Source organism: Lampetra fluviatilis, chromosome 62, assembly GCF_964198595.1.
Source record: "Lampetra fluviatilis chromosome 62, kcLamFluv1.1, whole genome shotgun sequence".
Lineage (NCBI taxonomy): Eukaryota > Metazoa > Chordata > Hyperoartia > Petromyzontiformes > Petromyzontidae > Lampetra > Lampetra fluviatilis.
The window spans coordinates 6,601,425-6,613,925 of record NC_136336.1 but is presented as its reverse complement, the minus strand read 5'-3'; the positions used below and the strand labels follow the sequence as shown (position 1 = coordinate 6,613,925).

At 56.2% G+C, this 12,501-nt stretch overlaps 1 protein-coding gene across 4 annotated transcripts in view; it reads right to left on the bottom strand.

The window, feature by feature from the left end:
• LOC144951490 (cyclic AMP-dependent transcription factor ATF-7-like) overlaps nucleotides 1-12,501 on the bottom strand; it is a 102,326-nt gene that overhangs the window by 45,456 nt on the left and 44,369 nt on the right. For all 4 annotated transcript variants that reach the window (XM_078881804.1, XM_078881806.1, XM_078881807.1 and 1 more), the window contains one exon: nucleotides 7,327-7,458. In XM_078881804.1, coding sequence (XP_078737930.1) covers nucleotides 7,327-7,374 — 48 coding nt within the window. In that variant the 5' untranslated portion in view covers nucleotides 7,375-7,458. The remainder of the gene's footprint in view (nucleotides 1-7,326; nucleotides 7,459-12,501) is intronic.

Sequence of the window (12,501 nt, the reverse complement as noted above, 5' to 3'; positions counted from 1 at the left end):
AGCGTGGCTGATGATGCTGTTGTCTATCGTGGTAGGCCGAGCGGCAGTGTTGTTGACGTGGGCGTTACGTGTAGTATTTATTGGGAGTAAGCGCGCTAGACACTCGGGTGGTGGGTGATGGTGGTGGGTGGTGGTGGGTGGTGGTGGGTGGTGGTGGTGGGTGGTGGTGGGTGGTGGTGGGTGGGTGAGGGGTGGGTGGTGGTGGTGGGTGGTGGTGGGTGGTGGTGGGTGGTGGTGGTGGGTGGTGGGTGATGGTGGGTGGTGGTGTTGAGTAGGTGGTATGGTGGTGGTGGTGGGTGGTGCTGGTGGTGGTGTTGGTGGGTGGCTCGCGAGGACTGGAGGAGTTTTGGGTAAAGCCTGGCCTACGCGCTGCAGTGCACACCGGTCCGACCGCAGGCTAAACCGATGAGACGACCGTAACACGTTTGGTCGTGAAAGCCTACGGGCGGGTCACATGATTTTACAATGACGCGCAGTCGAGCCGGAGCATCTCCAGCGTGCCGCGTAGCTGCAGGGGCTAGCTAGGCGAGTTATTCGGGGTCACGTTTGGATTTTGCGAGAGAGACAGACAGACAGAGAGAAGTCTTTGTCCTTCAGTTCCCTGTTGAATTAACGTGGCGTTGAGGACACGAGGAGGGGCGGCGGGGGGCAGGGGGGAAGCGTGGTTTAAGGCCTCCGTTACGATACGATCAGCGTCTTGTTTCCGTTTGGGGTGAATAATAACCGTGCCACCCCACAGGGGCTGGCAACTTCCTAAACCATCGCCAGCCAGGGTTTACCCGAGGGGTGGTGGGGGGGGAGGGAGGGAGGAACCTATGGCGTATGGTCCCGGACCTGACCGCCACTTAATTTTAGACGGCCAGTCACCTCATTTCATATTTTTTATTTTACAAAGGCCTCTATTTCAGATCACAAATGACAGATCAACCAAGCGGCTTGTCGTTGGGAAACGTACGGCAGTAGCCAAATACTCTCAACGCGCGTTATTCATTCTGAATATGGAGGGAAAAACCGGAGGACCCGGAGAAAATCCAAGTGACCGCGGGGAGAGAGACACGCAAACTCCAAATATGCAGCAGCAGGCGTCACAGGGTTGAGATCGAACCCACGACATCCTGTACACCAGGCGAGGTAGTTAACATCTCCTAGCCACCGTGATGATGATGATAGAGAGAGACACACAAACTCCAAATATGCAGCAACAGGCGTTTGTGCAGCAGCGCTCCGACCTCCACGCAGGGTCCCCGCAAGCCGCAAACTTCAAAAAAATTGGGGATGTGCGCTCGCGACCGATAAAACATCAGTTCACTTCCCACCACCGCCCCACCCCTCACCCCCCCCGCCCCCCCCCCACTACGACGACCACATCGCGCTTTCCCGTCCTGGCGACAGGAACCGCGGCGCGCAAAATCTAGCGGACGCCCGCGATGAAAAGAGCTTTGTAGCTCCTCGGATTCCTCGGGTACGAATGAACATTCTGACGATCGCCGCGAGATGAAGGACGGCCCACAAAACACACACCAGGGCAGGGTCACCCCCGGTGGAAACGGATGACGACGGCGACGACGGCGCGAAATAAACACGGGAGAGGTTTACTCACAGAATGGAAATTTGGAAAATGTGACCGGGTGTGAAAGCGTGTCGATAGGGGGGGGGGGGGGTGTGCTGGTTATTTTTGCTCCCCCCTTCCACGCCCTTTCGCGCTTTGCCGACGTATAACGGTTCCGCCGTGTCGGTGAACGTGAATGTTTTGTTGCCGCAGCTATTTATTTGGTGCACCCGGTGCAATTGGCACGGCGGCGAAACGCACCGCGCCGCGTTCGGCACCCTGGCGACCCGCGTCGGAGATTCCCGGTCCCGCGGCTCGTGTCAGTCGCCGGCGATATCCGGAACCGGTCCCAGGTGCCTCTACCTCACCACCATCCCCCCCCCCCCAACCCGCACTGACCAGCGTGGCGAAGTATGGTCGGCCAACGCTGCGATGAGACCGGCATCTCACGCGTGTTGCCAGAATCTGAACATTCGTAACGGAGGAAGCCAATGAGCTGTAAAGGCCTTCTCACGGACGCATTAACGGTCTGCACTGTGCGTTTTAACGCGCACAAAACAATAACCTAGTGGACTTGCACGCAGACGCAGATTTGTGCTCCATTCACAACTCCCCACGTGACGTTTCTTTGATTCCATCGACGGATGATACACCCCTCCCCCCTTTGTGTTCCCCCACGACCCCCCCCCACCTGACCCCTCCACCCCCCCCCCACATCTCCCCTGTAAGCCAAGAGGGAACCAACCACAACTGCGATAGCGCAAAGTGTTCACAACTTGCTCGACGCAACACGAGGTCACGTGTGGAACATATGCGTGGAATGCAAGCAGCGCGTGCGTGCGTGAATGTGCGAGTGTGTGCGAGTGCGTGTGAATGCGTGGGAGAGAGTGTGAGTGCGCGTGTGCATGCGTGTGCGTGTGTGTGCGAGCATGTGTGCGAGTGTGAGTGCATGGGAGAGTATGAGTGCGAGTGCGTGGGAGAAAGTGTGAGCACGGTGTGTGTGCGAGTGAGTGAGCGAGTGTGTGTGTGTGCGAGTGAGTGTGAATGCGTGGGAGAGAGTGTGAGTGCGCGTGTGCATGCGTGTGTGTGTGCGTATGCGTGCGAGCATGTGTGCGAGTGAGAGTGAGTGAGCGAGTGTGTGTGCGAGTGCGTGGGAGACTGTGTGCGAGTGAGAGTGAGCGAGCGAGTGTCTGTGCGTGGGAGAGAGTGTGAGCACGGATGTGTGTGCGAGCGAGTGAGCGAGTGTGTGTGTGAGTGCGTGTGTGTGCAAGTGCGTGGGAGACTGTGTGTGCGAGTGTGTGTGCGAGTGAGAGTGTGTGTGCACTATGAACCCGGCTCAAACCGCAAGTGTACGAGTCTGTGCGTCACTACAGGAGTCCGTGTGAGTAACTGTGACTGCAGCCAAGGGCAATCCATCACTCGCACCACATTGCAGAGTGTCGCCCTTGACTCTAAGAGTCATTTCGCTCTCTACGCCGCTCCTTACACGAGCCCATGCAGGTCTCTGTGCGTGTCTATGGGTCTCTGTGCGTGTGTCTATGGGTCTCTGTGCGTGTCTATGGGTCTCTGTGCGTGTGTCTATGGATCTCTGTGCGTGTCTATGGATCTCTGCGCGAGTCTATGGGTCTCTGTGTGAGTCTATGGATCTGTGTGAGTCTATGGGTCTCTGTGTGAGTCTATGGGTCTCTGTGTGTGTCTACGGGTTTCTGTGAGTCTATGTGTCTCTGTGCGAGTCTATGGGTCTCTGTGCGTGAGTCTATGGGTCTCTGTGTGAGTCTATGTGTCTCTGTGAGTGTCTACGGGTCTCTGTGCGTGTCTATGGGTCTCTGTGTGAGTCTATGGGTCTCTGTGCGTGTCTATGGGTCTCTGTGTGAGTCTACGGGTCTCTGTGAGTGTCTACGGGTCTCTGTGTGAGTCTATGGGTCTCTGTGCGTGTCTACGGGTCTCTGTGCGAGTCTATGGGTCTCTGTGCGTGTCTACGGGTCTCTGTGCGAGTCTACGGGTCTCTGTGCGAGTCTATGGGTCTCTGTGCGAGTCTATGGGTCTCTGTGCGAGTCTACGGGTCTCTGTGCGAGTCTATGGGTCTCTGTGCGTGTCTATGGGTCTCTGTGCGAGTCTACGGGTCTCTGCGCGCTCTCGACAGGAGACGCTCTGAACAGAATCCATCCGGCGACCCCCCCTCCCACCCAGACGCCACCAAAAGGCTTCTGCACCCCCAGCGCGCTCACGCACACAGGCAGAGTTAGAATAAACTCGGTGTGCCCCCCACCCCCACTGCTCCTCCAATGCCCGGAGGAAGAGAACCCAAGTAGAGCAAGAAAATAAACAAAGACGAAGCGTCGCTGCGTTTGTGTTGGTTACCAGGTCAGTCTGTCACCCCAACTCCCTCCCCCTCCCATCCCCTGCCCTCCCACCTCCCTCCCCCTCCCAACTCTCTCCCTCCCTCCCATATCTCTCCCCCCTCCCATCTCCCTCCCCCTTCCATCTCCCTCCCATCTCCCTCCCACCTCCCTCCCCCTCCCATCTCCCTCCCCCCCACCTCCCTCCCCCCCACCTCCCTCCCCCCCACCTCCCTCCCCCCCATCCCCCTCCCATCTCCCTCCCATCTCCCTCCCATCTCCCTCCCCCTCCCAACTCTCTCCCTCCCTCCCATCTCCCTCCCTCCCATCTCCCTCCCCCCCACCTCCCTCCCCCCCATCCCCCTCCCTCCCACCGGCTGTTTTATTGTGGTTCACGCCACCACCGTTACGACGACGACGACGATGAAACAGCCCGTCGCCGCATCGTCGTCGCATCGTCGCCACCGCGATATTTCATTTTTCGCATTCGCCTTGAAACGCTGACGGCGCAAAACGCGGCGGCAGAGAGTTGCCACTGGCTCACGCCCGGGACGGCTCGCCAAGCCTCTCAATCACGGCAGGAGAGAGGTGAACTGGCCCATCATCCCCGCGGGGCGGATAAATTGAGTACCGCCACTTGCAAAGGGAAGTCGTCGGAGGCTGTCCTGTGCGACACACGAGGCCTGCGCGTGGAGACCTGCAGGCCTAGCGTGTTTGACGTTGATTCATGTGTGTAGTAACGCGTGTGTAGTAACGTGTGTGTAGTAACGTGTACATGAACGTGTATATTTCTTGACTCGAGTTTATTAACAACGTGTGAGTAGGCCTTTGTATTTATTTAAGTAAAGAGTTCCCCCCCCCCCACCCCTCGCCCCCCCCCTCCCCTCGGCCCACCTTCCCTCCCACCCCCGCCATAGGAATGTGGAATTTCCACCACGGTTGGCAGCGACGCCGCGACCGAAGCACATCTGAGCAGGAATTCACTTTTGACTTTCAACTTTTGCGAGAGCCAAGCGGGACTTTTCATCAGGGCTCTCTCCCTCTGGGAGGGGCAGACTTCACAAAGACAAAGATCCCCCGTATAGCCTCGGCAGACTGTTGGGGCAAGTGCAGTTCGCGAGGAGCACCTGTGAAGGCCGGCACTGTGGCACACGAGGGGGTGGGGTGGCCAGCACCACGCCCGGCCGCATTTGTCTCCCCAGTGGCGATGTTTTATACGCACCGCACCAGGTACTCATTGGAGGCTGAGTCGACCTAGGAGAGGCCCACGGCCGGTTCAGATAGTCACTGGCGTTGGCCTTGGGCGGGAATCGAACTCGGGATGGCAGGTTTGTAGCGCAGCGCCATAACCACACACCCACAAAGATCCCCCGTATAGCCTCAAAAGACTGTAGGGGCAAGTGCTGTTAGCGAGCACCTGTGAAGGCCGGCACTGTGGCACACGAGGGGGTGGGTGGCCAGTACCACGCCCGACCGCCTTTGTCTCCCCAGTGGCGATGTTTACTCACCGCACCAGGTACTCATTTGAGGCTGAGTCCACCTAGGGGAGGCCCAGGACAGTTTCAGATCATCGTCACCGGGAGTTGGCCGCGAGCGGGAATCGAACTCGGGTGGCCGGGTTTCTAGCGCAGTGCGCTAACCGCTACACCACCGCTCAAAATGGTGCGGTGTTTCACAGACGCGCACGGTGGTGAGATGTCAACTACCTCGCCTGGTATACAGGATGTCGCGAGTTCAATCCCGACGCCGACGCCTGCACATTCGGAGTTTGCGTGTCTCTCTCCCCTTGGCCGCGTGGATTTTTCTCCGGCTCCTCCAGCCTTTGACCTCCACATTTAAAAACACGCACTGAGGCTATTTGGCCTGCTGCTATACATTTCCACACGATGATAAACCGCTTCTGAAAAAGAGCTATGCTAGCAGCTCAGTGGGGGCCTTACCTTGTAAAATAAAAAAAAGAGTTCAGCTTGAGTAGTTTCATAGTCTGACAGTAGGGGACCGATGTTGGCGCTTACCGCGGCTTCTCCAAAATCGGGTAAATTTCGCGGCCGATTTCTCAAACGTGACCGGCTCGGACGGACGGCAGTGGCGCGCGTGTTTTGCCCGGCCCGCCCCCTTTTTCAAATGACATCATCACGGGATGTTTGAGAGAGTCTCGAGCGCAGCAGAGGGCGTGCGGTATGTTCACGGTGAAGACACCCGCGGCATTAATCGGGACGGAGGGCCCGTGGCTCGAAGCGCAAACCCCTTCCGCGGAAAGTGGCACAAAAGACAAAGGTCACCCGTCTAGCCTGAACAGACTTTTTGGGGCAAGTGCTGTTCATGAGCAGCACCTATGAAGCAGAGGTCGCAAACGGGTTTTGATTCCTTACCCGTACCCGGCCGCACCAGTGCCGGGTACGGGTACCCGTTCCCTACCCGTACCCTACCCGAAATGAGTGACAAACGGTTACTCACCAGTGACTCACGGCCTACCCGTACCCGGCCGCACCAGTGCCGGGTACGGGTACCCGTTCCCTACCCGTACCCTACCCGAAATGAGTGACAAACGGTTACTCACCAGTGACTCACGGCCTACCCGTACCCGCCGCACCAGGGTCGCAAACGGCTACCCGTACCCGGCCGGGTACGGGGTAGCCGGGTATCGGGTAGGGTACGGGTATCGGGTACCCGGTTGCGACCTCTGCTATGAAGGCCGGCACGACACATGAGGGGGTGGGTGGCGAGCAGCAGCACCACGCCCGGCCGCCTTTGTCTCCCGAGTGGCGATGTTTTACACACCGCAACAAGTACTCATTTGAGGCTAAGTGGGCCTAGGGCAGACCCCAGGAACGGTTCGAATAATCGTCACCGGCTTCAGCGGCACCGAGCGGGAATCAAACTGGGGTTACCGGGTTTCGTAGTTCGGTGTGTGCCAACCCACAATTCTAAATGTGGAGGGAAGAATTGAGGAACCGGAGAAAAGTCCACGCGACCACGGGGAGAGAGAGAGAGAGAGACACGCAAACCCCATATATACAGCAGGCGTCAGGGTTGGGATCGAACCCACGATCTCCTGTGTACCAGGCGAGGTAGTTAACATCTCCTAGCCACCGTGATGATGAGAGAGAGACACGCAAACTCCAAATATACAGCAGGCGTCAGGGTTGGGATCGAACCCACGACCTCCTGTATACCAGGCGAGGTAGTTAACATCTCCTAGCCACCGTGAGGATGAGAGAGAGAGAGACACGCAAACTCCAAATATACAGCAGGCATCAGGGTTGGGATCGAACCCACGGCCTCCTGCATACCAGGCGAGGTAGTTAACATCTCGCCACCGCGGCGGCCCAACTCCCAACTCAAGAGGCGAAGAAGAGGCGCGGGGGGGGGGGGCGGGGAAATGAAATACGACGTCAAGAACGAATCGAGGTGCTGGTGATGCGAGTTTGCCGTTACCTGCCCGCAGCCCGGCGCGTTGCACGCAAAGGCGCCCTCATGGCTCATTCTCTCCGCCGGGCTTGCTCCGAAGGGGAGGAGGAGGAGGAGGGGGAGGGGTGGTCACGACGACCAAAGAATCCTCCACTTCCACTGGAAATGAAAAAAAGGAACGGGGGAAGCAGAAACAGGCAAACGTGTGGGCGAACGCGTCCGTTAATCATCGGCGCAATCGTCAGCTTCAATCGTGATTCACATTCTTCGTAAATAAATATATTTACTTTCAGACGATGCGCTCTATCACTTCCGACGCACTGGGTGCGTTATCCGAGTCGGCGAGGCGCAGAAAAACAGAAGTACGTTAGTTTTATATTTATATCACGCCCATCACGCCCACCAGCCCCCGCGCTTAACTCAACATCCCGTGGGGGGAGTCCACGCGCTACTGGGAACGCGCCGAACGCTCCCGGCACGCTGAAACGATAACCCAACTTACACCATTGGAACCTCATTTGCCAGTAAAAAAAATGTGATAATTGGTTTTTTACCCTTCTATCTGGCAACAAAACTGACACCTTTTTTTACAAGGGGTTATGTTTGCATAGACCACAATACCTGCGGTCGTAATGCAAACAAAAACACAACTCTGATAATGTATGCACTGTCCTTGAAGTTGATTGGTCCACACCCGAGACAGCTTTCCTTAGAGCCTAGTCTCACATGGTGTTGGACCACATGACGCCAAAAGGCGCACAACTCAAAGACAATGCACCATCAGAGTATGAGAGCTCGGGATGAGCATTTACACCATTGGAACCTCATTTGCCAGTAAAAAATATGATAATTGTTTTTTTACCCTTCCATCTTGTTTGCATTATGGCTGCAGGTATTGTGGTCTATGCAAACATGACCCCTTGTAAAAAAAAAATGGGTCAGTTTTGTTGCCAGATAGAAGGGTAAAAAACCAATTATGATAACCCAACTTGTGATTTGACCGCGCTACCGCTTTCTTGGTGCGCGTAAGCGCGGGGTGCGGTTTGCCGAGTTGCCGTGGAAGAAGCTCCCGACCGCGGGCGAAACGAAACGGACGATCGGTCGTGGCGAGCATCGCGCGGGCGGTAACGGCTCGTGGGAGAGCGACAACTTCACGATAGCATAAAATGTACGCGACCGCGCCGGATGAAGGCTTCCCCCTCCACAGAACGCCGGTCCGGCTATATATATCACCGGCCACCAACGTCAGCCGCGGTCGGAAATCGCCAGAACTCAGCTCGCCGAGTTCACGGCAAAAGTTCGGTGACCACCGCGCCTCGCCACATACACCGTTACGATAACCAAACGCAGAGCGCGTACAATCACAGATCTGTGAGATATTGCACGTCACATGCACCTCCGATCGGCACGATTGGCTACGTACGGCGCGAAAGAAGTTCAACTTACATACACATAGATAGACTGAGACCCATAGACTCACACAGAGACCATCAGACTCACACAGAGACCCACAGACTCACACAGAGACCCAAAGACTCATACAGAGACCCACAGACTCACACAGAGACCCACAGACTCGCACAGAGACCCACAGACTCCCACAGAGACCCACAGACTCGCAGAGACCCACAAAATCGCACAGAGACCCACAGACTCACACAGAGACCCAAAGACTCACACAGAGACCCACAGACTCACACAGAGACCCACAGACTCACACAGAGACCCACAGACTCACACAGAGACCCAAAGACTCACACAGAGACCCACAGACTCACACAGAGACCCACAGACTCACACAAAGACCCACAGACTCACACAGAGACCCACAGACTCACACAGAGACCCACAGACTCACACAGAGACTCAGACTCACACATAGACCCACAGACTCACACAGACTCACAGACTCACACAGAAACTCACAGACTCACACGTACATGCATCCGCCGCACTAAAACCCTTAGTCTCTTTATTAGGAAGCCACTGAGGCTGTGCACTTGTAAATCTAAATTGAAAACTCAATTCTTCACGACTCCTTTTTGTGTTCAGTTTGTTGTTCTCCCCCCTCCCCGCACCTCCAATGAGCGCGGTTGCCTACGTAGGGTGTGAAAGAAGTTCAACGTGTGTACAGCTGGCACAGTCACAAGGCTGGCAGACACACACCACCACCGCCTCCCTCCACCACCACCACCACCACCGCCACCCTCCTCCAACATCCATCAGCAACCACAGCCACCACCACCGCCCGCTACTAACGGCACGCGGGCCTCCATCACAGATCGCATTCAACACGCAATCAACACGCAATCAACACGCAATCAACACGCAATCAACACGCATTCAACACGCAATCAACACCCATTCAACACGCAATCAACACGCAATCAACACGCATTCAACACGCAATCAACACGCAATCAACACGGCCTTACTTTGTACGCATGCATGTTGAACGTCTTTCGCAATGTACGTAAGTCAACCGCGCTAATCTGTGGGTCTCTGTGGGTCTCTGTGGGTGTCTCTGTGGATGTCTCTGTGGGTATCTGTGGGTGTCTCTGTGGGAGTCTCTGTGGGTGTCTCTGTGGGTGTCTCTGTGGGTGTCTCTGTGGGTGTCTCTGTGGGTGTCTCTGTGGGTGTCTCTGTGGGTGTCTCTGTGGGTGTCTCTGTGGGTGTCTCTGTGGGTGTCTCTGTGGGTGTCTCTGTGGGTGTCTCTGTGGGTGTCTCTGTGGGTCTCCGTGTCTGTGCGTCTCTGCGTGTATGTATGTTGAACTTCTTTCGCACAGTTTGTAGCCAACCATGCAAATCGGAGGTGCCAATGGATAGCAGGCCTCCCCCATACCATCTGTCCACAAACACCCCTTTGCAAACTGGGACCGTTCCATCTCGAAGGATTTTCGAGGTTAAACGTCTTAATGGTTAAACGTCAACAGCGACATCTCGTCTCAAGTGTGCTCGCTCCCACCTGCCTATACAAGTAAGGTCGTCTCTCTTTGTTTGAGCCTCCCCGCTAAAGACACTCTCCAGCAGTAGCAGCAGCAGCAGCAGCGGCGGCGCACTCCGGCATCGCTACCCGTGCCGTACACCATCAAACAACGGGGCCCCCCTCAACCAAACCAACCCGCACTGGGCTGCTCCGATCGTCGCCGAATCGCATCCCTCTCCCGCGCGTGCGTAGCAGCAGCGGTAGCAGCAAGTGCAGTCGGATCCGCAGGAGGAACAGCAACAGCTGCAGCAGCCGGCAGCAGCAGGAGTAACAGGTACAGCAGCATGTGCAGCAGCATGTGCAGTAGGTACCGCAGGAACAGCAGCAGGAGCAGCAGTGGGATCAGCAGCTGCAGCAGAAGCAGCAACAGTAGGAGCAGCAGCAGCAGCAGGAGCACCAGCCGGCAGCAGCAGGAGTAACAGGTAGAGCAGCAACAGTCGGAGGCAACAGCAGCAGCAGCAGGAGCAGCATGTGCAGTAGGTACCGCAGGAACAGCAACAGCTGCAGCAGCCGGCAGCAACAGCAGGAGTAACAGGTAGAGCAGCATGTGCAGCAGCAGGTACTGCATGAGCAGCAATAGCATGAGCAGCAACAGTCGGAGCAACAGCAGCAGCAGCAGCAGCAGCAGGAGCAGCATGTGCAGTAGGTACCGCAGGAACAGCAACAGCTGCAGCAGCCGGCAGCAACAGCAGGAGTAACAGGTAGAGCAGCATGTGCAGCAGCAGGTACTGCATGAGCAGCAACAGTCGGAGCAACAGCAGCAGCAGGAGCAGCATGTGCAGTAGGTACCGCAGGAACAGCAACAGCTGCAGCAGCAACAGCTGCAGCAGAAGCAGCAGCAGTAGGAGCAGCAGCAGCAGCAGCGACGTCAAACCCAGCGCTACCTGCCGTCTGACGGGTGAAGGGCGCCCGTCTGTTTTGTGGCGAGGGGTTCGGAGGAGGACTCCCCGAGCCCGGAACCACCGGAGCATCTCGGTCGCGAGCCGCAAGTTGACCGGCAGCCAGAGCAGAGCCTCACCATTCAGGCGAATTGTTCGATGAAGCTGGATGCAATTACCAGCGAAAACGTCGTACTACTCAAAAATTGTAAATGTTGTGGATTCGCTCTTCAACACACCGGTGGGCTAAAGTAGTGGACTATTTTGTCTTTTGTCAACGTGACGCTTTTTTGCTGATTGGCCGTGTCGGGTGGTGGAGGGTTACGATACATTTATAAATAACGCGATCTAAACCCAAAAACGTTGATTATGAATAAAATTGGTCGCGAAAGCCTGCTACGTGTTAAACCGCAAGTTGTCTCTCGGCCTTGTCGTGAAAGACGGGCACATTGTAAACAAAAATTGTGTTATTATTGTTACTGTTATTATTATTCTTGATACCACACATACACAGTAAACCGATCGGACGCCGTGTTGACCAAGTTGCCAAAACAACAAAAAAAGATTTCACCATTCGTCCGTCATTTTCTTTTTGTACATTTTCGCCCGAAGGCTACACAATGTGTCACGGTGCAGGACAGGGCACCACGCAAAAACAAAAAACGGTCCGTCGCAATGAACTTCCGCATCAACGCTCCCTCACCCCTGAAGCAACCCGGCAATGACACAGACGACGATGCGTCAGCCGGTCCCCGAGCGCGCCCAGACACCGAACGGCGTGGGTGGCAGAGGTCGCAACCGGGTACCCGATACCCGTACCCTACCCGATACCCGGCTACCCGTACCCGGCCGGGTACGGGTAGCCGTTTGCGACCCTGGTGCGGCCGGGTACGGGTACGGGTAGGCCGTGAGTCACTGGTGAGTCACCGTTTGTCACTCATTTCGGGAAGGGTACGGGTACGGGTAGGGAACGGGTACCCGTACCCGGCCGGGTACGGGTAAATGGGTACCCGTACCCGGCCGGGTACGGGTACCCATTTGCGACCCTGGTGCAGCCGGGTACGGGTATAGGTAAGGAATCAAAACCCGTTTGTGACCTCTGCTGGGTGGGTTCAAAGTTCAAAGTTCATGTATTATGTCTAGCCCTGTGAGCCAGTCGGCTCTTGAATTGGGTGCAACCGCAACAAACAAAAAACTAAAACATGAACAAGAAAACATCTTAAAGTGACGATGTGCAAACAGAACCACACCATGCAGGCCAAACTAAACCATTCGCGAGCTCAGAAGCGACCTCGTCACAAATGATAGACCCAAACGAGGTGGTTTATCGCCGCGTGA